General features: G+C 34.8%; 2 protein-coding genes across 3 annotated transcripts in view; one reads left to right on the top strand and one right to left on the bottom strand.

The window, feature by feature from the left end:
• The window catches only part of SYN2 (synapsin II), a 176904-nt gene that overhangs the window by 44104 nt on the left and 105186 nt on the right, over nucleotides 1–27614 (bottom strand). For both annotated transcript variants that reach the window (XR_013955728.1, XM_080606754.1), the window contains exons 6-7: nucleotides 2592–2654; nucleotides 2–144 (exon numbers count right to left, since the gene is read on the bottom strand). Coding sequence is in view for 1 of the 2 variants with exons in the window: in XM_080606754.1 (XP_080462880.1) it covers nucleotides 2–144; nucleotides 2592–2654 (206 nt within the window). In the remaining variant the exon portion in view is untranslated. The remainder of the gene's footprint in view (nucleotide 1; nucleotides 145–2591; nucleotides 2655–27614) is intronic.
• TIMP4 (TIMP metallopeptidase inhibitor 4) overlaps nucleotides 12380–27614 on the top strand; it is a 29852-nt gene continuing 14617 nt past the window's right edge. Inside the window, exon 1 of the mRNA XM_080606769.1 lies at nucleotides 12380–17136. Within this exon, the coding sequence (XP_080462895.1) occupies nucleotides 17007–17136 (130 nt within the window). The 5' untranslated portion in view covers nucleotides 12380–17006. The remainder of the gene's footprint in view (nucleotides 17137–27614) is intronic.

The raw sequence follows: 27614 nt of genomic DNA, 5'->3' as shown, positions 1-27614 counted from the left end.
CATGTATGCTTTGTAGTTACTGCCTATCTTTTGGATCCTGATGTCATATTTGGAGTCTATGAAGGGTTCAGTAGTGGCGTAGGTCTGAGTAAGTGCTACCACGCTGGCTATGTCCTGAAAATCGTAGTGGTTGTCTACCTTGATCTGTAGTCATCATACCACAAATAAACAGCATATACAAAAGGAAAAAGAGCAATTAGAAATAAAATATAGACTTCAGTTGTAAATGGCATTCATGAGAAATATGTTTTTTGATAGCATGAGTTCATAAAAAAGTATTGGATATTTTATCTGATTTCTAGATTCTGTAACATTCCTGCACTAAGGTATTTGCTTTTCTAGGCAAAATGTTACCAGTTCATCTGTAGAAAGCAACTTGCAAATAGTAGATTTTATTTTTCTTTCGAATTTTATTTCCTTTTTTTTTTTTTTTGTAGTGTTGATTGATAATTTTTGAATCTGCAGCTTTTAGGAGAATTTTCAAAGGTGTGATAATGTGTGACACTAATTTATATACAATTCTTGTTTTTCTAAACTGCTCACGTAACTGGTTGTAGACGGAGCCCACCATGAACTATCACATCTGTGTCACTTATCTCCCATGAGAGAGGAGATGAGGGGTAAAGACATCCTGATGAAGGTACATTCACATGGAACACAGAGGGCTGGCTCAACACAGCAGAATCAGTTGTCCTACTTCTCTGCAAGGAGTCGGGCTTTCTAGGAGTAGGATTTCCTAGATCTAGAACACTACGATAAGATGGTGATGGGTATTAATACCACCAATTATAACATCTTGAAGTAAGAGGGAGGCGGAAAATTGGGCAATATTGGTTCAGTGGAGAGGGACAAGGAGACTTTAGAGGACAGATGGCAGGCAGAGGTATTACTTTGGGACAGGGAGGGCACACATCTACCATTGAGTTCAAAGGAAGCTGGTTGAAATGGGGGAGAAAAAGTGACTTAGAAAAGTCTTAGGGCTGGTAGAAAATAGGAGAGGGAAACTATATCTCCAACAAGGCATTAACCCAAAGTACATTTCAGAAAGGTGAGGAAAGGAGGCAGAGATTAGTATGTACCACGCTATCTAATATTAGGAGAGTTTGCAAATTCTGGCAAGTCCAGCATCTTTTTGCTTCCATTTGCTTCCACTGTCACCCGATGCTTAAAAGGGGACCTGTAGGCAACAGTGGTCACAGCTGTGAGATAGGACTTGCATATTAAATGGTATCTTGTGAAGCCAAAACAAGTCATAAGGCCTAAGTATTTGCTGCTCTCAACTCAGATTCAGAACAATACAGAGTAATTTGTTGATTGAGAGCCACAGAACCAGATACAGTGGTCTCAACTCAGTTTCTGAAAGCTTAATAGCTTATGTGAGTCTAACTGTGACAAATGGAAACACTACTCCTAGTAATCCCTTTAGGGAGGACTAGGGTATGAGAAGAACCTTTATTTGGGCTGACAGTAAACATTTCACTACAAAAGACTGGCATTTAATCTTTAAAGACTTGAAATACTTTATAGCTAAAAAAACCCACTAGATTTATTTTTATTTGTAGACGTTTGATATGCTGAATATTTTTGTCAAATAGCTCCTTTTTTTTCTATAAACGAGAGGTGAATATTGAAAATACAGTATAAACATTATAATACTTCATGTATGCCATCCACAGAAACCACAGTTTAAGTAATTAATAGTTAATTCTGCTCTCAATTAAGCTGGCTGCCAGAGTTCCACTGACTTACTAAGTACTAAATAAAACAGTCATAGGCAAAAGAATATAATATACAAGCTGCATAATTAATGAACAAAATACAAATAAATCATCTTTCTATTTCTGTTGCTAGTGGCAAATATTATGTTATGGAGCTTCTGGAGATTCAGGATGATAAATGTAACTATTCTCTGATGATTTAAAATCTAAAACACAGCATTAAAGTGTTTTCAGTGAGAGAAGGTGGTTAATCGGTAATGACTAGAAATTTTCATTGACATCAATGAAAGTGGGATTTAAATCATATTCCTTGAACCATCATCGTGAGATAAGTGGTATCAAAACAACTGTACTCACCACTGAAATGCAATTACTTTGGAGAAAGAAAGCAGCAGTTATATAGTGGTATGAAACAATCACAGAGAATACATTAAGACAGGAAATGAAGAAGAAATCTGTATCAAGTTGAAACTAGCAGAGAACCAAGGCAAAACCTTCCTAGATTCCCAGGTCCAAAAATGTGGATTGTACAGACAGACCTTGACTCTTCAATAGTTTCACCACAGTCAACTACATTAATAAACAAGGTTCAGCTTCAGGAAAGCATCTCAGTTTGTTTCCAAAACTGTCCTACATGGGACAACACATAAACTGCCTGACTATGTGTTAATGTGAAAATATATTATGCATTACGCAAGTATTTTCCTAAAGAGAGATGCTTTCTTGAATAATAGACAAGCAGAGATTTGCAGGAGCAAGGATCAGAGACAGAATTTGGACAGTGAAAAGTTAAAATATCCAGGAAACAATGGAACATGCATTTATTTTAGACAAACACCCAGCCTCCTAACATGCAGTAAGTAGCATCTGCACCTTTCCCATGCCTGAATGAGCATGTCCAATCTTCACAACAACAGGAAATGTTGGCATTGTTAGCTAAGAGGGAAAACAAAGAAGAAATGTTAGAGAAATCAACTAGGAGTTAAATGATTAAATTATTTATGAAAATGATTTAAACAACCATAATGTAGCCAAATCTGTTTTTGCCACATGGTAATTTGAACAGGCATCTACAAATTGTTCTGATATTTCATTTAACCATAAGTGTTAATTTATATTGAACTGGGATATGTTAAATCTTGCTCTGCTTACTGTCTATCAGCCAATCACAAGTGATGTTGGTTATTCTAGGTTTAGTTTCAGCAAAATATAAGTATTTACTGGAAGAAGTTTGAGAGGCAGTTAATTTTGCTTATTGTAAAGTCATTTTAGGAAAAAGTCCTCTGAAGCAGCTATATGCACAATAGGAGCATTGTATTGTTAAAGTTAGGTTAGGGTTCAGGGAAAAATCTCCCTCTGTGAACTATCATAAAAATATTTGCAACTTTTTAGATAAGTTTTGATTTGGAGACGCACTAGACACTTCAAACTTCACTGCCTTTTGTTTTCCTGTTTCTTGGCAGTTTTAAGTTTCAAGATTGGTGTTTACTTACAGCATGGCAGCTCTTCAGTGTCAGATACGCTAATTTAAGTTTCATAGATTTCTCTCCCAGATTTTAGTGCTCTTATTCCAGGGGGCATTTTTATCCTCTTCCGAATGCTTTATACGGTGTTAGTGGAAGGAAGGAAAAGAAAAAAGACCCTATCTTCTAATCTCCTTAAAGGCTATGCAGCCAAAGATGACAAAAAAGCTAAGGAAGATCCACTTAGAATTTCACTGACATATCTGGTGTGCCTGTCACAGTGTAGCTGGAACTTTTGACACCCATCACTGCAGCCCTTTTGTAACTTCCTACACCTAGCATGGAAGCTTTTCTAACAGGCACAGCGGATGACTGGTGTCTCCTGACTTCCCAGTTCCCACTCACTTCACTGTTGCTCAACAGGATGTGCCACTGGCATCAGTTTGACCTATTCCTTCCCCTCCCTTTCCCATCCCCCCTTATATTTCTTAAACTAAAGTCTATGGCTGTTTTAGTAGGAAAATATATAATGGAGCTTGCTTTCTTATGTTCCCCCATCCCCTCCAAAATTATATTGATTGTCATAACAGAAGGTGACTATGAACTGAGGGCTCTACAAGAGAAGCTTGAAATTTCTCTTGTAATGCTGAACATCCTTTGCTAAGAATAAACTTACAAATTCACTGGTGAGGTACTCTGACATAAGAGAAGATAACCTCCTAATAGTTCTTTTTGGAAAAAATATTTTTGTTGCTGTATGACCCAGCTGCAGCTGAGATTTCTATTTGTGAGCATGAACAGAGCAAGCTTCACATATAAAGTAATGGACTTGAGCTCCCTTAGTAATTCATCCAATAAACTACTAGGGGAGTGTTTGCATGCTGTTTATTTCCAAAATTTATTATACTAAAATACTTGTATTTATCTCTTTGATATAGTACGAAACAGGAAAAAGGTATATCAAAGGAGAATTTAACTTTAGAGTAAAATTAAAGTAGGTACAATAGGATTATATTTAATATAATATATTAATATATTTAATTAGTGGCACTTTACACGTCTTCACTTACATAGAGTCAGTTCAATGCTCTCAGTTATCCTGAAGTAAGGAATATAGGATGTAACCGAGCTGTACATGAAAGCGTACTTTGTGATACTGACACATTCTGTTTTATTACTGTGTACAGAGGCGCAAGAAGCATTTCAAGAATTGGTCTTTGAATGCCGAATACATTTAGCTGTTTTAGTTAATTTTCTAGAGCCGTTCCAATCTAACCAATTTAAGTTAAAGGCATTTATAATCATGTAAGCATTAAAAAACATGATTAGTTTCAAAATAAAGTTTTTTTTAAACTGTAGGAATGCGAAGTACTATATAGTCAACATCTAGTTATTTATTGCTTTCATATTTTAAAACCAGACACTTTTTTATTTTATTTTATTTTATTTTCAATTTTGAGGAGGTGGGAACAAATCATTGCCTGACTCAAGATTCATAATGGCAGCAGCACATTTTTGTGATTGAACTATAAACCACTGAAACAGGCTTTGTAATGGAAATGCTGGCAGACCTCTAAGTATAGCAATACAAATGGCACTCCTGTAATTAAGAGGACCACGTATTTTCCCGTGATTCCATAGCTGTGGAATCCTTTGTGGACCACAGGAACAAACACTAAAAAAAAAAAAAAAAAAAGCTTTCTCCCTTAGAAAAATGTGCTAACATCATTTAAGGTAATACTGTTCTTTTTGCTCTGGAGTCCAATATCAAGATTTCATGTGGTATACCACATCCCAATATAGACAAAGAGAAGAAGTTATTGCAGAGAAAAAACACTGAATATTGTTCTTCAAAATCAGACAGACAAAAACCTAGCATAGAAGGCAGTGAAATATTAAGTTATCCCAGTGCTTTCCTTGTTCATATCTATCACCGTGACAGGCCCACAAATCCAGAGATGATGAAGTTGTAGTTATTTTGCTTTTTTAGCAGTGTTTCTTTATTCCTGCTGTTACTGTAATTACCACAATTCACCCATTGCATATGGAGGCTCTACACGTGTGCCTTCATACAGTCACTTTGCTAATACTAACTAGTTTCCAGTTGTGTGTGGTATTGTTCTATCAAGCTATCACGAAAACTGAAATTTCTTATTGAAATTGCAGAAAACTCAGTTTGAGTCCTCCTCCCACCTCTTCCCAATCTGTTTTTTTCTGTTACTTCATCTTAGCAGAACAGGCAATCTCAAGACTTCTCATACATTTGGGTGAACATTATGTACATACAACCACGAAACTGACACTGATAATGTACCAGCTCCATGGGTTTCCTTTTAATTTGCAGTATAGTTACTTGGCAGTAAGTTACCTTGAAAGAAGGTCTAGCAAGTATGAATGGATCAGTTTTAAATAGAGCTGATAGTAATCATAGAATCATAGAATTATTAAGGTTGGAAAAGACCTCCCAGATCATCTGGTCCAACACCCCCCCTAACGCCAATGTCACCCAATAAACCATGTCCCTAAGTACCAGGTCCAAAGTTTTCTTGACCACCCCCAGGAACGGTGACTCCACCACCTCTCTGGGCAACCCGTTCCAATGCCTGACTGCTCTTTCTAAGAAGAAATGTCTCCTCATTTCTAACCTAAACCTCCCCCCGGTGCATGTGAGTCATTGCATGTTTTCTTTCAATTGTATTGCTGGGGGGGAAGGGGCTGTTTTATGAAAATAATGCTAAAGGTTTTCTTTAATTTGGATAAGTATAAATTCTGCTGTGACAATTAAAAATGGAAAAAATCAGAATTCAAAATTGGAAGATCAGCAACAGAAATTGCATTGATATATTTGGCAGGTTCATATGTATGAGAGATGGAAGTGGTCTATACCACATGATCTCTTACATATACATAAAACATACCTGAAATATATCTAGATTTCTTTTTCTTTACTTTTTTTTTTAGTATAAACAGTTCTACTATAACTTAAATAACAATGCAATAAACTATAATGTATTATTATTAATTAGTGAGAAAGGAGAATACATGTGTCAAACATGCAATAGAATTTTCCAAAGATAGATATAAATATGTTTGGGTTGGTAATAAATATTAGCAACAACTGGAAAACCTGTCATAGCTCTTTGTTGGAACCTACATAAAAAGCAGTTGAGATACATTACTTATGTTTGCTAATACAATGTAATTAATCAAAATAATGACATTGAGTATTAAAATGTTTTATCAGCTACTAAAAATTAAAAAAGACTGTTTCAGTCTATATGTTTTCATTTCTGTGGTTTTAACTTCTCACATTGTTATTTTATAATTAATATGAAGTTTCATTTCTGCAGAGCAACTTAGAATAGCTTGGAATAAGTTGCATGGCTGAAGACGCTGACTACAACAAGGTACTACTAGGAGTAGGTGCTCCTTTTATCTATAGAGCAAAAGTCTATCATGTTTTGCAGATGAAAGGAAGTAGTAAAAATTCTGAAGGAGAATATCTTTAAAATCTGGGCAAGAGAATGCTAGATTCCTAAATTTCAAAATGAGAAATATTTAGCATTGAATTTGCTTTTCTGAAATGATAGCTTTTAGGATTTTCCATCATATACTAATAGCGAGAATTTACATACTTAAAAACCAGAAAAAATCTCATGGTTGCTCATACAGAGCTCCTTCATACTGGGAGTTCATTCATGCTTGACATTGTGGTGGTTTTACTCGGGTGGGCAACCGTGCTCCACCACAGCTGCTCTCTCACTCCCCCTCCTGAAGGGGAAAGGGGGAGAAAATACAATGCAAATTCTAGTTGTAATGACACTATTTAGATATATAATAGACAAAGAATTATCTCAAGAATAAGTTATACTGGCAGAACTACTAAATCCAGGGAGAAATTTAACCCAATATTCTCAAATTGCTGAACAAACGCTAATTAAGGCAAGCACACATTCACAACAAATAGTTTTGAAATGTATCACAGAAGGATGTTTCTAATGTTATCAAGTCTTTCAGAACCATGTCATGACATCTGCTGGATTAGCTAGCTTGAGACCACAAAGCTTTTGGCAACTGTTGATATTAAGAGTAGTGAAGTGCTTTGGATTTTTACTCTTCTGCTGATGTAAGTTATTACATCAAACACCCCTTTTCAGTATTGCTAGGATGATTACTGAACGGACTTCAAACACAAATTAACTTTAAAGATTCTGTAGTCTCTGGTCAGAATGTATTTAAAATGCCTAAAAGCTGCAAAATAATACCATACTGCTCTTCTGAAATGTCAAGATATTTCCAGGAAGTCACACATATTGCTTTTATAAAAGATTTGGGGCTGGCCTAACTTCTGCTCTGATCTCATTTATTAATAATTACAGTGAAAGAACAGTGAAATACTGAATGTTCAATTTCAGAAAATTCTGTAATTAGCCTTTGACATTGCTAGAATATGAGAAAAAATTGCCAAATTAAAGTGGTTAAAAGGACACCAGTCAAATGGTACAGGTACTCAGACAGGATAAGTAAGTACTGACAGAACAACTGTTGAGACATCAGATAACCATTAAAACCATGAGTTCCAGATAAGCTCATGAGCACAAAAAGATGTGAAAGCTCCTGGCCTCAGATCTGCAGATGTACATAGGTAAATAGCCAACTGTCTGTGTACAGACTGTATTTCACTTTCAAAACTAAGAATACCCTGCCAGCCAAATATGAAGAAAAAATAAAGACAAAACACAGTTTCCCCTTTCATCTTCTCACCAAAGTTGGCAGAGGATATATATATATGTATATATATATTATTTTTTTTTTTTCTGGTTGAGAGAAAGGAAAGAATCCGTATCCTAGAAGATTTAGTTTGTTATCCACACAGAGAATATTTGTAAAAGTATTCATTAGCATCATTCAAAACATGTGGGTACATCCATTGATCTGCAATATGGGGGAGTGGAGTAAACAGTTACCAAGCCTGGGACGCTTGTTTTGTTGAGATCACCCTTTTGGAACTACCATGTAATAGGTGCAGAACAAGAAGACACCATCAAGCATGAAATGTGGAAAGAAGAAAATTGAAAAGATAACATTCAATAAACATCACAGTTTTGTAAATGAATTTGGTGGAAAGCAGTAACAAAGGCTACAGGGTGAGAGAAAACCTGGGAAGATTAAAGAATATAAAAACTGCTCTGTAGAAAGGAAGGTATTAAAATAGGTGCTACAACTGTGACCTCTGAGCAGTTAATTAACAAGATTATAAAGCTCACGAACACTTATCTGATTAATGTTGTGCTCATGAAGAACTGTAATATCACAGAATCATTTAGGTTGGAAGAGACCTCCAAGATCACCTAGTCCAACCTCTGACCTAACACTAACAAGTCCTCCACTAAACCATATCACTAAGCTCTAAATCTAAATGTCTTTTAAAGACCTCCAGTTTACACTATACTGCTGCCTGTATTTTCAATGCACTATACTGAAAAATAAAAAATGATCTGCCAGAGTACTTCTTACTAAGGTGTACTTAGTGCTTCTATTCCTCTTGAATTCATGACTGTGATTTCCTTTAAACTGAAATTTTTGTCCTGTGCTTGAATTTCCACTGTAGCAGCAGCAGCATCAGGTTAAAAAGTCCTGTTACTTGAGCGTCTCAACAAGAGCCATGTCCTTCCAGTGAACCTGACAAAATAAACTTAACTTGTGTTTTAAAAAGAAACAAAACATACGTTGTAACTAGAGGCAGCTGGCAGCACTATTAGTCTAGTGAATGCAGGTTCATTTTTTAGGATCTGCGCAGAGATCAGAGATTTGACATCCCTTTCTTACAACGTATTTCTGCTTTGTCAGTTTATTCTCTTCTAAACCTGAGCCAAGCCTAAAGCTCTTAGTCAGAAATCCTACTTAGTTATTTATTTTCCCTGAATGGAATTCAAGTTAGTTGCAGAGTGCGACATGATTTTACCCTCATAAAATTTGAAGGAATTGTCCAATTAAGCATTGACTTTGAACTCACGGACCTGTGTATGCCTGGTCCTGTTTAGGTTCAATGGCCAAAATGCACCCCATCCCCATTTCTACTGCTTGGGAAACCTGTTGGTTACTGGCACTGCAGGACATTTTTCTAAGCAGTTACACTGCACAGAGGTCTCTATACAAAACACCACGAGTAGCTACAAAATATGTTTCCATTTTGTAATAAATTAAATAAATATTTAATTTTAGCTAGCTATGAAGTCCCTATGCTCTTAATTAGGCTAAATTTGAAAATGTATGCCATTTAGTAAACTCTGACCATTATAGATACTTCAGACATTTAACTTCCGACCAAAATACACTAGAGACTATAAATTACATTCATGGAAGTTATCTGGTAACAATGAAGCTGACTTGCACTCAGAAGCAATTTCATCTGCATCTGTTTTAAAACTGAAGATTATTTGTATTGACTTTACAAAGATAAGCAACATCTATCTACCTACATTTTAACTAATCTTTAATATCTGGGCACTTAAAGTTTTCATAAATGTGTTTATCATGCTTTCTATTGTAGAAATAAGTATTCTAGTTTGATATATATACATACCTATATATACCTAAAGGCACCGTTATCATCTTCTATATTACTGATGTGAATGTTGCTTTGTTAACTGGTAGGTGGTTATTTAACTAGCCACTACAGTCTTCATCTGTGTTATTTTTTGTATCTTCCTGTATGTAATGGGAATAACGCATATCGTTTCCTCTTTCAGAAATGTTCTGAAGTTTATGAGCCAGGTTTCCTAGTCTCATCCTGTGATTGCATCACTGTAAGTCTATCAATTTAATATAAATTCTTAAAAGTTAAGCTTCGTACACTGAACTGCTCAAAGGGTTGTAAGTGCTTCTGCAATTTATGTATTTTTAAACAATACTTACAGTTACATAATATATTTTATTTTCAAGAGATTATTTGAATTCTTGTAAATTTACTTTTGATTATTTAACTAAGATATAATGTAAAATATATTCATTGTTGTATATAAAAATAAAACTAGACACATATCATCTGATTAAAAAAAAAAAAAAGTGCTCTGCTGGCCACAATGCAGGAAACAGTTTTTTGAAGGGGCATTCATCCTGACTTTAATGTCCTCATGGTTGAGTTGAATAGAAGGAGAAAAAGGAAAAAAAAAAAGTTGCAACACAAAAAAAATAGGTATTTCATAAACATGACTTACCTCAAGTTCAGTGTTTAAATATTTATCTTTCCAATAATCCCCAAGCAAAGTTCATTTAACCACTCTAGTTCCATGTAATTTATTTGTGGAATATGCATCAGACTAAATCTAATTTTGCTCTGCTTACTTTGGAGAAAGGAAATTAAAAATGAAATAATGAAGGTGGCTTTTTATTCGTTTTTTTTTCTTTCCCAGAAACAGGCAGGAAGAGTCCTAAATCAATAAACAAGCAGTACTTTCTCTGGTCTATTTGGTTTAAAGAAAACAATCCCAAGATAAAAGTTAGGGTTCAGACATGCAGAAGCTCTCTCTCACCAGCAGGGGTAGCTCAACATATTCCTCTCACGATTAAGAAAAGCAGAAACATGCTTAAGCAGCTGTTATTCTCAAAAAAAGAACAATTCAAAGATATTGAGCCAGATTTTCCACTGTCTTGTACCTTGACAGAAAATAACTAGGTGTGAAAATCTGTATGCAGTAAATATTTAATAAAAAAAATATATTTATAGTCCGTTTACACTGGTAGCAAGCCAAGGGGGAATTTAAACACTTTGTATTATCTTTTCAGAAACATGAGTGTTAAAGAAATCTAAAAGCTTGAGTGAATGAAAAGAGTAGAGCATTAATTGATCAGTGTGCAAGGCCATCAAAGAGAGGCACATGCAGCTTAATGTGATTTTTTTCATTCAGAACAGAGGGTTAAAATGGCTTATAGACTGAGTGCAATATGGGAGCTGATGCCAAAGTGGGTTCTCTGAGTACCCCTCGTACACGGTTCCTTCAGCTGCCATTAACATCACCTCATAAGACTGGATCTTATGAAGCCAATTCTTTTTGTACTCGCTGAAATCAATACATGTTTTTACACGATCTTAGTGTATAAAGGGACACTGGCAAGTAAGTCTGAACCAGGAAATCAATCCAAAATACCTTTGTCACAACATACTTTTTTCAATTAAAAAAAGAAGTTATCTAAATCAATACACAAGTGACCTACTGGTAGAAAAATCTTACACTTTTAATGTCAGTACAGCATAAAACCAGATATTTTCATGAACAAGAAAAATATTAACTATAGTTAATCAAAAACTGATTAAAAAAAAGGCAGTGAATCAAAAAGAGCAGTTCTCACAGGTTTCTAATAGAAAATCTGGAGAAGACAAAATCTTGGCAGAAAGTAATTATATTTTGGTTTTGGAACGTCAGTGTCTCATTCCATTCCAATCATTCTATCAACTATTTTGCAATCTGCTGCCTCTAAAACAAAATAACATTTCACCACCTTACCAAAAAAAATGACCCTAACGCTTGTGACCATAAACTGAGTGCGTTTTTTAACTAGAGTATTTAGGAAGTGACAGCTTTAAGTACCCTCACTTTTGAAGTGGGCTATAGTACATATGGAGATACTGGAATTTAAAGTCCATGGAAGCTCTATTCTAATTTTGATTTTATAAAAAAATATAATTATACAGGTTTTGGATGGGATGTGTATTGTGATTATTCCAGGTTATTTATAGGAAAAATAAATGCAACAACAAATGAAAATTAGGGAATATAGAACTCCAGCAAAGCATCAAGAAGGCAACAGATAAACTATTACTGTGGACAATCCTGCCTGCAATCATTCTAAAGACTAATTTTCCACAATAGAGAGAGAATAGGATAGATATAAATAAAAAAAATATATTCTGTAGACAGTCAGGAGCTAAAGTGCTGAGCAAGCAGTCCAACCAAAAAACACCATGTAGATTCAAACTGCTTGACAGCTGGAATGGACAGCAAGCTCTCTGTTGTATATCCCATTATTGGGATATACGCCTTTGAAGAAGCCGTATGGACAACCCCTATGCAACACAGTTTAGAGCAACTTGACGTAAGCCAAAGTATCAAATTCAAGGTGGCCCACGGAAATACTCTTGATCAGTATGCAGGAAACTATAAACTGAATTCACAGTGCTGCCTCTTAAAAAAAAATAAAAATAAAAAAGTATAGAGGGGAGACAGTTAAAGATGTCTTCTCGGGGAAGAGATGAGAGTATCATAAAATCATAGTATCAAAACAGAGGGAGACCGAGTGTTCTTAATATGGGTCTCTGAGGGCCATTAGATGAAAAAGAAACAAAGTTGGCAATTAATGACCTTCAAGCTTTTCCAGAATGCTGTTGATGGATGATAATGCTAGGTAGTAAAAATAATAAGGAACATGACAACCCACTGTCCATAAAGCCCCTCCAAAATTATAAGAACTACACATATTTACAGTTTCCATTGAGAAGAGATGAAGCTGATTTGACTGTTGCTAGGTGCTCTGCCTTCTTTCTGTACCATACACATCAACAAATATAGTGAATTAATCCCAATCCTTGTTATTTTCTTGCATTTTACTAGAAAATAGAAATGAATTGTCCTACACTGGGCTTATTTAGCTGGACAGAAATGAGAAAGTGCCAAGTGTTTTTTCTACTGTGTCAATAATGAATTGAAGGAGTCAGTGTAACTATGTCCCTTGATAAAGGGAGTTTTCTGTTTCTTATTAGTGTTAGTTATATCAGAACATAACCGGGGAGTGAGCACTATTTAATCCTGCAACTCTTCACGCTTCATTAGTGTTTTGACAGAATTTGCTATGATGTCATGGCTTATTTATCAAACTAAAGGAAAATCAACATTATAACATAACAGTGTAGTGAAAGAGGCCCTGTACTGTTAGTCCTTTTATACAAAATGAAGAAGACCAAGTGTTTCATTTGCTTTAGTCTACTTGTGTTTATGAAATGTTGGCTATCTTTTCTTTACTATTACTGAAGATAAAAGAGTATTTTTGCTTCCAAATTGGCCAAGGAATATTTTTGGAAGTAATCTCTGTATTTTACAGGGTCAAAATATAACTAATGAAGTTAGATCTAAAATTTTATTCATTCAATGAAAAATATGAACTATAATATGAAAAAACACATTGCAGCTTCAAGCTAAGACCTAATGCTTACTGATACTGTTCAGAGGCCATAGGTACTCAAACACTGCACTGATACAAAAGCTACAGATATTTGGCTCCTGTGATAAACAGACTAAAAATGCATTTTTATGAGAGCATGTTCCCAAGTACAGAGATTTTCACACTTAGTAAAATCCTTTTCTAATGTTATGATATAAATATGTCTAAATTCTGATTAGAAAAACTCTCAATCACTTTTTTCTTTTTGCAAATGCCATTCTGACTTAAGGCACATGAGATATTTAGAAGCCAATAGTGACACTCGAGTAACAGCCATAGTGTAAAACAGCCAATGGTAAAATGATAATACTTCTGCCACTGCAAGTACCATTACTTTATTCACAATTCAATTCCTTTAGACACACCTAGTATATTGGCTATAGGAAAATAAACCATCTGAGGAATATACCATTTTCTCTGAACTACCTAAAAATGGAGGAATATAGGCCTACTGTCACTGGTCAAAAAGCTTTAGTTTTTGAAAGACTGGAAACAATTGCAATTTGAAGAGAGTGTTCTTTCAAGTTGTCCCTTTTTTGCCTCTCTAACTCCTGTTTCTGTAAAGTTACAGACTACTGTGCAATGGCATGACCTCAGGAGATGGGTCCATCTCTCAAGTAATGATACCCTAACAGTTTAAGAATTTTTAATGGAATATAACTTCTCTATAACCTTTTTTTTTTTTTTTCCCCCAGTCATGTCAGTTCAAATGTTTTGCCTAAAATAATTGCATTTTTTATCTTATTGGTCATAGAGTCAGTGTTTAGATATTAACTGAAAATACCTGTGATTGTGGTTATCCATGAGAGCCTTGTATTTGGAACGCACGTCCACTACTCTCTGCAGACTATGTAACAAATGGTTCTGGCAACTATTTTCACCTGTCCTGGCTGGCACAGAAGCCATGCATGGATTTCACCATGAAACAGCTTACCTATAGAAGGTTGCTTTTAAAGTAACTTCCATGGACAAAGTGAATTGTGCATTGGCTATGAGGACTCTTCACCACCCATGTTTTGCATCAGACAGAAAAGAATTAAGGATACTTCTCAGCTATCTTGCATTAGTTTTGGAATTTAAAAATAGTTGACAAATCTTATTTTTTCATAATTAAGATTTATCAGAAAATAGTTCTGCTGAGGTTTCAAAAATTGTTTCCCTTTCACATTACAGTAATAAGATTGTATCAATGTTGTCATGAAGAACTGAAAGATAAGCCTACCAAAGAACTGCTCATTAGTTAGACTTGCATGGGAAGAAGAACTGCCAGTTTGAAGTTTGAATGAACAAGTCCCTGTACTCTAGGACTGGCTGGTGTACATATCTGTCACACAACATATCTGTTGTGGTGGTGGTGACCAGTTGTTCCATGTTGGGGTTCAGAAACCTTACATCCACAAGTTTCACTAAAATCCACATTACCACTGAAAAGTCTTGTTGCTGATGGCATGTCCCAAGTCTTTCTTCCAATGTAGAGTGGGTCTAGAGAGACCTACAGGGAATATATTTCTTGAGTAGGAGCTTCTTTTATGGCCATTTACTTCTCTAAGCATAACCATACTTTAAGTATTCCACCTATGTACAATTGGCTTTGAAGGACTCTCAAATCCTTTGTTGTGGAAGGACTGCGGACAATCCTATTCAAAATGTTCCTTAATTAACCAGTGACCAGGTAGACCTGTCTTCTTGATGTAAGAGAAGACAGTTTGCCCAGCTTATTTATATATTATTTGAATTTTACTGAAATAGTAATCAAAAAGGTCTATTTACATCATCTATGGCAGCAGCCACGTGGTATCATCCGGAAACCAGTCAAAGGCTCTCAATTAATTCCTTCATTACTTTCCAGTCCTACTGCCCTAGGTGAGACCTGAAGATCGATAGTCCTAAACTACTGACCACAGATGCCATTGAAATACCTGCTTGGTGGTTTTTTTTTCGCTTGTTTTTTTTTTTTTTTCTTTTTCTGTCTTCCCGTAGTTTGAACTTCCTGAATAAGGTTTCAGTCTCACATCTTTTTACTCACATGAAAAGCTTCCTGAAAAAGGTAAATTTCCTCCAAGTAAGAACAGAGATGTTAACAAGTCTAAATTATTTTCAGATGTTAGACCTGGACCTTGATCTAACCTTATGATTTGAAGCCAAAACTTAAGACAGAAAAAACAAAAATCCAAGCATGAACTAAATCACTAAATCATGATATCATGTAAAAAATTCCCAGCTCAGTTTTGAATCTAGATCTAAAATCTGAAAATAAGACCTAATTCAAATATTTATTTTATTTTTTTTAATTGAGTGTGTCTCTGGGGAGGATGAGAGAAAAAAGAAGAATCAGAGCAACTATTAGTGGTAAAACTAACTTCTTACTGTTTAACAAAAAAATAAATCTGCTGCTGTGAAACATGTACACATGTATGTAGAGGTAACAAACTATTTTTTGTACACCTAAATCTCAACAAAGAAGATTTTCACGAGTCTTGACTGAAATGGTCAAATTGCATTAATGAATTTTCAATTCTCAAACTTGAATTGTGACCAAAAAAAAAAAAAAGGCAATAAAAAAGCAATTCTTTAAGTTCTATCGTCCATATCAGTCTATACATTTTATTACTCTCTAATCAAATCTTACCTCCTCACTCCCCCATGAAACAACAATTTTATAACACATGTAACGCATATCCAGACTGTTACAGCAACAGAAGATCTGAAGTTGAAAAAGATTTCCCAACTTTTGAATTTATGTGTGTTCCATGTATAGCATGAGCCAGAAAATGCAGATACAGATCTGTGCTGATCAGGACATACATTAAAAAGAAATGCAGAGAAAGAGCCGTGCCTCCAATATACATTAAATGTAAAGTAGATCTGTGATAAAATAATAAAAAATGCCCTTTATTGCAGCTTTTATTTTTAAATCATTTTTCCTTGTAACTACCAATTGTTCTAGTCTTACAAATAAGCATTGAAACATTTCCTTTTCATGAATGAAGTTCTGTCCAGCCTGCAAACAGGGACGTCATCTCAAGAAAATGCACAGAAGTGCAGGGGAAGATCAGGGATTGCAAAGGAAAACAGAGCTTAAAAAAAGACAGCTTTGTTTACTTGACCAAAATAGAGAAGGTAGCAGAACTGTTCTTTTTTTTTTTTTTTTTTTTTTTTAATTTTGGAAGGAAATTTACTAGAAAAAAAAATCTTTGTTCTGCTAAAGATCACAAAACCAGCTTCAGATACTTCTAAAAGATGTTTTTGTAAAGCTTTTTGATTACTAACAGTTATACTGACTCATAAGAGCAACGTTGCAATGCTTACTAAGGTAACCTCACTTCTGGTACAATGATTTTCACCAATGATGTGCTTTTTCCTTAAAGGAAGGCGGAGTTTCAAGTTAGTGTCAGGGCCATAAATAAGAGGGTCCTATGTCAGGGAAATTAGAAGTCAGTTAACATAAGTGTATACTCAGACTGAGCATTAGAGGGCTTTTCTAAACCAAGGCTGTTGAAACTGAACAGTGAAGAAATCAGATAGTTTTTAGGAAGTTTAGGAAGATAAAATCAACAGTAAGAAAGCATTTTCTCTTGGCTGACTGCTTAGCCGTGCTTAAGGCAGCATGAATCCTGTACTTAGTACCTTGTTGTTCTCAGTGCTTCTGCTGCTGACCCACAGAATTCAGGAGCTGGTGGAGGCGTGCAGCTGTGCCCCTGCTCATCCGCAGCAGCTCATCTGCGATTCTGCTTTAGGTGAGTCACAACTACTACGTGCTTTTAAGTATGATGGTAGGAAATCAAAGGAAGCTAATCCAACTGCTGCAATATTTTTATTTTTTACTTTTTTTTGTACTGCTGTAGGGGAATATGTTTAACCAGTTGGCTTAGTCTGCAGTTAGGATTTTAAAACAAAATGATTGCAGACATCCCTTTTAAAAAATATGGCTATGGGGAAAAAAATGTGGTAGTAGCTGTTCTGTTTTTTTTTTTTTTTTCCAGAATATTTTGTGGTTACAAATTATTGAAATTACTGCATTACTTAGTCTCTTTTTCTTTTCTTCTTAATAAGAACAAGTTGTATATTAGCTCCTAACTTAGAGTAAGCAGGGAAAAATACCTAACTTCTAAATGTCTACTGTTCACGGTATCTGTAATAGACTATTTTATCTAAATATGCAAACTATCTATATTATGCATATAGATAAATAGATGTTATAGCACTCTTGGAAAGCAAAAGAAAATAAACAAAAATAAAAGTCCCTGATGACAACATCTTGAAACACTCCATCTTTGTTCTGCTATATTACAATATCTTATTTAGCTGTTCTTGCTTTTCAAAAAGTACTTGAGGACAAAACTGATATGCCCTTTATTTTATGCAGATAAGCTGTCTACAGAAGTTCTGCATAAATATGACTTTCCAGGCTTTAGGACAGTTTTATTTCATGATATTCAATCAACACTGTGGTTGTCAAATGACTTATAGAAAGAAACTAAAGATCTCAAAATTAGACTGCATGGGGATAAGCAAATGTGACATTTTGCAGTCTTTTGATTTCATTAGCTCAAGCTGAGGCTGGTTAGCTTCCATCTAGTGTGAACAGTAAATGTAGAACATGAGTTTCCAAAGTGTCACAAAATTAGCATCTCTATGGGGCAGGCAATACCTTCTGCATACTGATTAATTGCTTTTATACCCTGACAGAAAATCTTTGTAGCCATGACAAACTCTAAGCTCTATTTGTGGCCATCAGTTAAATTGGTTTTTAATCTGGTTGTGTTAAGTAATCTTTTTCATTAAATTACCTACACCAGGCATTACAAACTTGGAATGCAGGTGTGAAAGAAAATAGAAGTTGTACTTCCAGGAGCTTAACTATGTATGTATACATTTAACAGCATTAATCTGCTGCATTCCTAGATTTAATGAAGTAACAATTTGCAAGAAACTTATTTAGAGATTTATCTAAATAAATAATTTTACAGTATAGAGGAAATTCAAAAGACTCATTACAAGCTATACTCTTTAGGGAAACCATTCTGGCCATTCATATTAAGGCAAGTTCCCATAGAAACATTTTGAAAAGGGTAGGTATATGCTACTTTTTATTTATGTTTAAATAAAACATAATGTACCTTACATTTATGTAAAATAAAACTGCATTATATTTGGACTTGGTGCTCAGGCTCTCACTCACACAGACGCTTCTGTTTAAGTAAATTGCGCTTTTCACCTAAGGTATGTTTACATCTTGAATCCCTTTGTTCATTATTTATCATTTTTAAATAGCATTTCTATATAATATGATAGAGAGGTACAGATATTCATTCACAGAAATGTGTACATATATCTTTAGATATATATACATTTGCTTGTATGTACATACTGCTCTAAGACTTCATGGATGAATTCTTTGATTTTTTTCTGGACACAATGCCTCACATAAGCAGAGCAAAATGACTTTAAAGGAGCTGGAGAACACCAGTGGAGTGTTTGCACTGTGTAAGAGAAACCTCTGCAAACCACTTTGGCAAAGGCAGCTCCTCCATCCCTGATGCCAGGGCTGGGACTGTCCTGGGGAGCACAAGACTGGAGTCCTGCCACATGGCATCATCCCCACAGGAATTAGGGCTATGCATCTGCAACGCTGCTTCCTTTGAAGCAAAGCAGGTTTGAAGTCATACCTGTGTCCTTCGTGCTACTTGGCTCTTAAGAGGGAATGTGTAGACTGGGCCATGCTGTTAAGTGTCCCGTGCAGTAGAATACCTCAAACTTATATACATAATATACATATACAAACATACATACTTTTTAAGATACAAGAAGATTAAAGCTCAAACTGAAGATGTGTACCTTAATTTCAACATATTCATACTTAGAAAATATTGATAAACAAAGAGACCAGCTCTTCAGCTACCAAAACCCATGGTGGTTAAATGCTAATCCAGCTTTTTACTAAGATTATTCGACCTTTTGCAGTTTAGTTCATACATCTCTGTACTCACAAACACATTCAAGTATATCCTTGCAGAATAAAAATCTATCGCATTTTATTAAAACCAAGAAACCATGCCATGCCTCTAAGTTCCACATTAAGTAAAATGGGACATAGTCTCAGTCTTGCTCGTAGGGTTAGCAGACATTATATGTACCTCAGTTACTGCATTATTTCTCAGTTTTGCTATCTGTAAGTTTTCAGATTTCCTTTAGGATCACTTGGGATTTAGATGGAGTGAAAATGGAGGTGGAAGAGGTTGAGTCTATAGACATTACTTCAGCCACTAGAATGTGTGACGCCACTCAGAAACCTTAGCATTTATGTAAGATACCCAAGAAAAAACATAAGCAAAGAAATTAAGTCTGGGACAAGCTCTTTTCACTTTTACATTTGTTATCTGATTAGTACTGTACTGTTTTTTCTTTTCCTGACAGACTTCTGTGTGTTTACATTCTTCATAAATACTCAACAGCTACCACACAAGCTAAGAAAGCCTGTTATTTCTGTCAAGTTTCTTACAGACCTAGAGCGAGAGAGTGCTTCTGGTCCTGACAAGGTGATAGCTAAAACAAAAACAACAGATGAGTGAAGAGCACTGCAGGTGTGACATGGCTGTATGCCACAGGAAGAACAGTAATGATGAGATAGTAGATACGTTAGGAAATCATGACTATTATGCTGGTTCTGCCATTTATGTGACCTTGGGTTTGTTAATCTTCCTGCTTAGCTTTAAAAAGGTGTGATTTTTGTACAGATTTGGGTAGCTCTCATGAACTTCTTAGTAGTTTTAAATTTCAGTTCAAAGAGAAGTAAATCCTCATCAGTAGGAAGTGCCTAGCACCATGGAGATATGCTCCTTTTAGTAGAAAATAGATACATTTCTTTTGTGTTCTTCTAAACGGTGCTGAGATCCTATTAAAATGTGCAGAATGCCTTCAAACCTCAGTGAACACCTATACTTGTCAAAAGGATTTCAGCCTGAAATGGAGACGGGAGCTTTATTAAATAGCAGTTCCATGTACTGCACTAGTGATTACAGGTGCTAAGTATCCTCACCAAAGAATCCAGGAGGCTTTCTCTGTATGGAAATGAAACATGATGAGGATGTGCTGTTTTAAACATTCTGATTCAGTAGTGAGGCACCCCAGTTTCAAGATGATAGAAGTGTCCTCTGAATATTTTTTGAGAGAAAACATGGATAAAACTGAGTTTATCAGGTGGTCAAGATGATGACATATTTTCCTTTTGCCACTGACTTCAGTCACTCCTGGACTCAATTCCTAACCAGTGTTCACATCAAATTATATAGCCAGTAGAGAAATGATATACATTGAGAGGACTAACTATTTTCTAAAGTCTATCACTTTTAATTCAAGCTGTTTTCCCTTGTTTTAGGCAAAAGCAAGGTTATTTTTTGGACAATAGGACTAATATGTAAATACTTTGCACTTCTAAGATAAGTTACACTAGTACCCTATTTTAAAGTAGACGTCTTCTTTCTGATTTCAATTCATATGTTTGTTGCTTTTTCTTAAAAATATAATTAAAACAATCTTTTTACTGTATATTGGGTACCAGATTGGAACAGAAATGAGTAACAGATCTGAAGTACAAATAAATACATAAAATAGCTTCAGAGAAGAGTTGTATAGCTTTAGAGAAGAGTGGCACATTTCAAAACACAATGGAAACTTTACAGCTGAAGCTTGGCAGTCTTTTCAGCCTGTTAAAATCTCATATGATCACTGAGATCATCTGGCACATCTTTACAATGCCTGATATATTAAATTTTAATCACATTTAAAAATAACAATAAAATGTTTTATCTAAATATCCCAGAGGAACTGAAAAATTAATTCTGGTGTAATATGAAACTCAGTAATATAGAAATAGCATACTGTAATATTAAAATGTTCATGGCTCAGCGCCCCACAATTTTGTCTCACTGCAATATAACTTTTAGCTTTGTACTGGAGTAGATTAATTTGTACTATATTAGAGTGGGAAGTAACTCTGCTTGATGGGGAGAATCAGCTTTGGAAAAGGTATTATAAATGTTGACAGTACCCCTTCCAAGTTAAGGGGAAAAAAAAAAGTGAAATTAAAGTAGACTTTATATTTTATTCGTACTGTATTATGTTATATGCATCCACCCTATTCTTAATCTTATAGAGCCTATTTGCTATGAGTAGTGTGACCAAGCAGTGGTCACACTGACTAAGCAGCTATGTAATTTTTGTGTCATACAAACAGTAATAACTATATCATATAACAAAAGACCATTAAAGACAGGGATGCAATAGAGTTCCATAAAAATCCCTACTCTTGAAACCATTGCTGGAGGAAAATGGGCAACATAGCCTTGCTTCAGAAGGCTGGCTGGATCCTGGATCAGAAGCCATGCCTCCAGACACCTCAGTGACAGACATGGGCTTCACACAGATTGCATCATGGAGTTGCCTAAAGACTTCTACATTTCTCTATAGCATGGAAAAATTATAGTACTTGTAGTGAGACTTGCATTTATATTATTTTCATGCCAAATGGAGGCAGACTTTACTCTGCTTCATAGAGATGTCCTGCTTCTAGAGTAGAAATCAGTGACAATAATGCATAGGTGTATTTCTAGAGTAACTTGTCACTGACAGGAAATGATTATGCAGCTACCATCTCTCAGGGATCCCAAGCCAAAATGAAGGCTGAATTTGTATTCCAGGAACTGTGAATTCAATTACAGAAATAACATGCAGGAATTTTTCTATTCTAGTTCTCTTTCCTCCCTGAGAAAATGCACATAAAAACAACAGGAAAAGTATAGCACCTGAACATGTTTCTTGCAAGAAGTATTAGGTAAAAGAACCAAAAGCTAACTGAGTATTTTGTAGTATAACTAAATCTCCGTATTATGGTAGTTCACTGATTCAAAAGTAACTCAGAAATACTGTCTCATTGCTGAATGTTATAAATGCAAGATCAGATAATTCAGCAACTGTGTTACTTTTATTTAAAAGCATACATTATAGGGGTAAGAATCTAACACCCATGATTTCAAAAACATGCTGCATACTCTATGTGGAAAACAAAACGCAAGCTTAGGAACAAAGATTAAATAATATAAAAGAGAACAGGAAAGACTGCCAAACTCTTAATCCTATTAATCTACCAAGTTTAATCCCTAACTTTCTCATTAAAAAGTATTTCAACAATACCATGTTTCTTCCGCATGGAGGAAGAGGTATGCTGCTATGAATGGAAATCTACAATAACATTATGTATGTTGTTCTACAGACTTTAGAGTATAAAGAGAGTGTTATTCTTCAGCTGAAATTAGGCAGATGTTGATTACTAGTCAAATGATGTGGTATTTGAGGCTTGTGAAGTAGAGAGAAATATTTCTGGTAACATGAGTAGCAGCTGTAAAAACAGTGCAGAAAAATAAAACTGACCTTGAACAACATTAGGAAATCATGCTATTTTTTAATGTAATATTTAGTTAAAAGAATACCGCACATCTGTTTAAAAAAATCACCTCTTCCATTTGAAAGTTTATAAAAACTAGATTTTAAAACCTCTCTCATAAATTGAATGTATTCTTCTAATAACAATAAGACTGCAAAATCTGGTTTAACAAGGCAGCCAAACTAAATCGACTCTTCCCTTCAACACAAGGAATTTCTGCATCCCAAGCCAAAAACACAGCCTCACAAAATCCTGACCTACCAGAAAGTCCTAATGTGCTTGAAAAAGATAGGCCTCCTGCAATTTGAAAGCCTCACACAGAAGTGCATTTCGGATGCAGGCAAACACAACTATTAATAAACCACAAAAGAGTAATCAAAGTCTGCAAATCATGTATGTTAAAGGTTGATAAACAGTGTAAATTCATATCCATATGAAAGAGCAATAAGACAATCTTTCATACCTGCTTTATAGACTTCAGAAGTATTCATGTTTTTGTTGGCTTGTTTTTTTTGCAAGTAGAAGAGTCTTGGAATGTAGTAATATATTTTTTGAATAAAAACACCATGAAAAACAACATTTTATCTCTTATAAATCATAATTCATCATCTAAAGAAGAAAGTGTTGCATTGCTGCCCTTTGTAACCAAAACATTTACACAGTGGCAATATCAATTGATTAGAATAACCTATAGAGATTAACATATGAAACCTTTTCAAATGCATTTGTGATGTTTTCCTTCAATGGGCAAAGTGTAGGTTTCTGCACCATATTTTTCTCCTTATTTTATGTTGGGCTAATAGACTTGAATTTGGCCCGATGCTTGTGTTTTAAATTAGTCTTTCCTTTCAGAAAACTCCCTTGAGTTCTTTCAGCCCAAGTGATAACACTTCAGTTTAAGAATTTGTTTTTAAAGTTACAGATAAGACTGTTATCTCACCACACTTACCTTCTCATGCAGCTGGAAGCATCATCAAGACTAGGCAATGCTCTTTCAGATGTTGCTTTCCATAAAATAAAAATCTGCTATAGTTATATTCTTCAACAAGATGTGTGGATAGAGATTCAAAGCCTTTCTGTCCAAACAGTCCACCAAGTTGCACTATTTTTTTTGTGATGTTCCAAATGTGTGGTTCCATTGATTACTTTGCCATTGCTTTAGTTATTTTATAGATGGCTGTGAGCATTTATTCATGGAATATCAGAAAACAAAGATACAAAGCAGAAAAACATTGTCTTCACCTTCTAACTAGCATACACATCTCTTGAACTACAGATTATTTGGCCTTCATTCTAGAAATTGTGCAGAAAGAGTGAATATTAACATAGACTTACATTTAAGAAATCCATCCTGCAAACACAGAGGGAAATTTTTTTTTCAGATTCACTCAGTATTGGACCAGTTTTGCTGCTGCATCACTCTATTTATCTCTAGAACTGAACTAATAAACCAGCTTCAAACATCTGAGATATGTTACAGTTTGGAAATGAAAGTGCTGCTTACTGCTCTGTCTTGTTGAAATCTTAACTGATAGATAGACCAAATGTTTAGCAAACAGGTTTTTCAGCTTTTTAAAGATCATTCAAGAGCATCTTGCTTAGTTCTCAAAAGACAACAGAAAGTATAGGTGTTTACCACTAGGTTTCCAATCTCAAAAGAATAAGAGTGATCTTAGCATCACAGCAGATATCCTGAGGTAATTTTCTATCTATGTAATGAAGTCTGGAACAATTAAAAGCTTGCACAATAATTCAGAAATCAATGGTGCAAAAGAATGGTACCAGTCTCCCTTATGTTGCGAGCATCATAAGCCAAAACGACTTGGAAGATATACTATATGGCTGTGACAACATCAGACATCATCGGATCTGTTAGATTTATTTTCCAAGTGGCTTATTGTTATATCTCATTGCCAAATTGGCATTATAGTCAATAATAAGGTAGCATTACTGTGGGAATCTTGGAGTCATCTTGATGTCCAATGAATGCTACGTAAAGCATTTTGACAAAATGGATCAGTTCTCACTCTGTACCTAGGCTCAAATTCCATTCCCCCAAACCAAGACCTAGAGTCTTCAGTACAGAAAGAAAAAAAATACATGAATACTATGAAAATATTTTGCAGAGGTGATAATGGCGGCTAGCAAATAGTTTTTTTTTTTTTAAGGCTATTCAGAAGTATTTTTACAACTATGATAGAAGTGGTCTAGCTGATTGAAGTGCTTGACATAGAGGAAATTATGGCAAGTGTAAACCATAGAATATATATATATACTAAAAAATATATATTTCACTGTGTTCTTTTGATATATTTTGCACTAAAAAGACAGAACCTCCTCCACATGATTTCCAGATTCTTCTTTAAAGAAACTCAAAAATAGTATATGAACAGAAGATGAAGAACTTTCAGTGTTCTAGTAAATTTGTAACAACCAGAGAGATCAGAAATAAATTTGAGTTAATTTGCAAATGTGCAAGGTGCCTTTGAATTTATTGTAAATAAACTTAAGGATTCACATGCCTCAAAGATAAATAAAAAATAACGGAAGTGATAAAACATGGAGTAGTTTTTGAAAATAGAGTACAGGCTTCTTTGCATACAGTACAGGCCATCTCAACTAAAAATATGTGAAATGAAGTCAGTAATAGTAGAGCCTTTCTTGGACCCATAGCAGAAAGAAATGAAGAAAATTATAGATGGGAACAGGATAAAAATAATGGCATTTTTATGAGACTGTATTTGGCAAATCCTTCCGCATGAACAGAAAAAAACAGAATATTTTTTGTTAAATGACTTGCTTTGAAAAGGCCTTAAACATTTCAGGATAAGGGCAACATATTAAACCATACCATTATTCTCATGATATTGGCACTTGATAGTATTACTCATTACTTTGATTCATTAAAAAGTAGCAGACATGATCCCTGCTCCAAGTAATGTTTGTAATAGTCTTCCACAACTGCTTACTATATCAATGGATACATACGTTCTGTTATTATATGAGTATGTGAATGCTCAAGTGCCTCTATACAGTACAGATGCATCTACTGTATTTAATAATTGAGAAAGCATTACTGCTAATTCTTGTGGAAACTACACATGCAAATTGAATACTGAATCTAAGGAAATAAAAATCTTAAATCTCCTTAAAATTATTTATAAATCCCTAAAATAATCTGCTTTAAAAATAAGAGTATCTGTAAAACTACATGTTAGGTATTTAGTTACTTATTTTAAAATATTATCCTAATATCAATAACTTTTATCGTCTTCCAGATGAAATGCCTTCTTTTGTCAGCATTAGGAATGCCTGTGAGTTTAAAACAAAGTTATGATGCTCCTTATGTATTGATAATACTTCTTTTTTTTTCCTTTTATATGTATTTAAATAAACTACAATCTTTTTTCTATATAAAGATATATGAATATTTAAGGAAGTTCATTTGCCTTCTTCACTAGTGAAACTTAAAGCTTTCCAATAAGAAAATATGGCAAGTCTACTATATAACCAAACAGTTCTGCATATTTAGTTAAAATATGGCAGAGTTGCATTAAGAAAGTGGGAATGTTGTACAGATGGGAAGTTGCTTTGAAGTGTGAAGTAATACTTCTACAACATCTTGTATAAACTATTCTATCTTTTCCATCCAAGCATATATTGTATAGCATTGTTTTAAAGTGGGTTCATTCATTTTCATCTGTTGTGACAAATTCTGTGCAGTTTTCCTCTTCCTTTTTGAGGTTAAGATTATTCTCCTTGCCTTCTGACTCTCTCCTCTGTGCAAGAGAAGTTAAGCAATATCAAATGCTTAGTTTCCAATGTAAAGAATAAATATAATTTTTTTTTCATGTCTATGTACTCACGGAACCCAACTATTCAAAGCAGTGTTATTGGATTCCTCTGGCAGCTCTGATAGCTTTACTTGCCAGTATTCTTTAAAGTTTGTAGGATTGGACCAAAATATACTGGGTATAATATCAATGGCACCTGGACACAAAGAAGGTAAAATAAAAATTGTGTCTATGCCCTGGATTTGGACTTCATGGCATTTATCTTGGACTCCTAAGATTATTTAGCTATAACTTGAGTTCAGGTGAATATGGTAGACAAGGCCAGTTCTACTCACAGTCTTTTAGTTAGCTTGCATTCTGGTTGCTTGCATTTAAATTCTTGGACAGTTAAAGATTCATGTCTGATTTAAGCTGGAAGCAAATCTGACCAGTGATTGTATATGCTGGCCAGACTACTCTGCATATAGAAATTCTACCTGGAGCAGCTCTTTGACTATAAGAAGGAACAAATTACTGCCTCTTCTGATTTCGAGCTTCTTCTCCTGTCCAATCTCTTACATTTATTCTGCTGAATTAATTTACCCATCCCCAAAACTGAAGACAAGCACTGCTGAAAATCTCATTACCAGATCTGCCTGCATTCTTCTACAGAATATGAAGTATTTAAGCACTTACATACTACAGAGAGGGGGTGATCCTGGACTGTGCTGATTACACACAAAGAAAGAGTGACAGGGTTTTATTAAAACCTTTTTTTTCTTAATCCTATAGGTAAACACGCCAAAGAGAAACACCTATGCTTTGGTTGCACATGTTTGACAACTCTTGGCTTACAGAATCACAGAATCATCTAGGTTGGAAGAGACCTCCAAGATCATCTAGTCCAACCTCTGAACTAACACTAACAAATCTTCCACTAAACCGTATCACTATACTCTACATCTAAATGTCTCTTAAAGACCTTCAGGGATGGTGACTC

The sequence above is a fragment of the Anser brachyrhynchus genome (genome assembly GCF_964034855.1).
Source record: "Anser brachyrhynchus genome assembly, chromosome: 10".
Classification (NCBI taxonomy): Eukaryota; Metazoa; Chordata; class Aves; order Anseriformes; family Anatidae; genus Anser; species Anser brachyrhynchus.
Note: the sequence above shows the minus strand (reverse complement) of the source record. Positions and strands in the feature narration are given on the sequence as shown.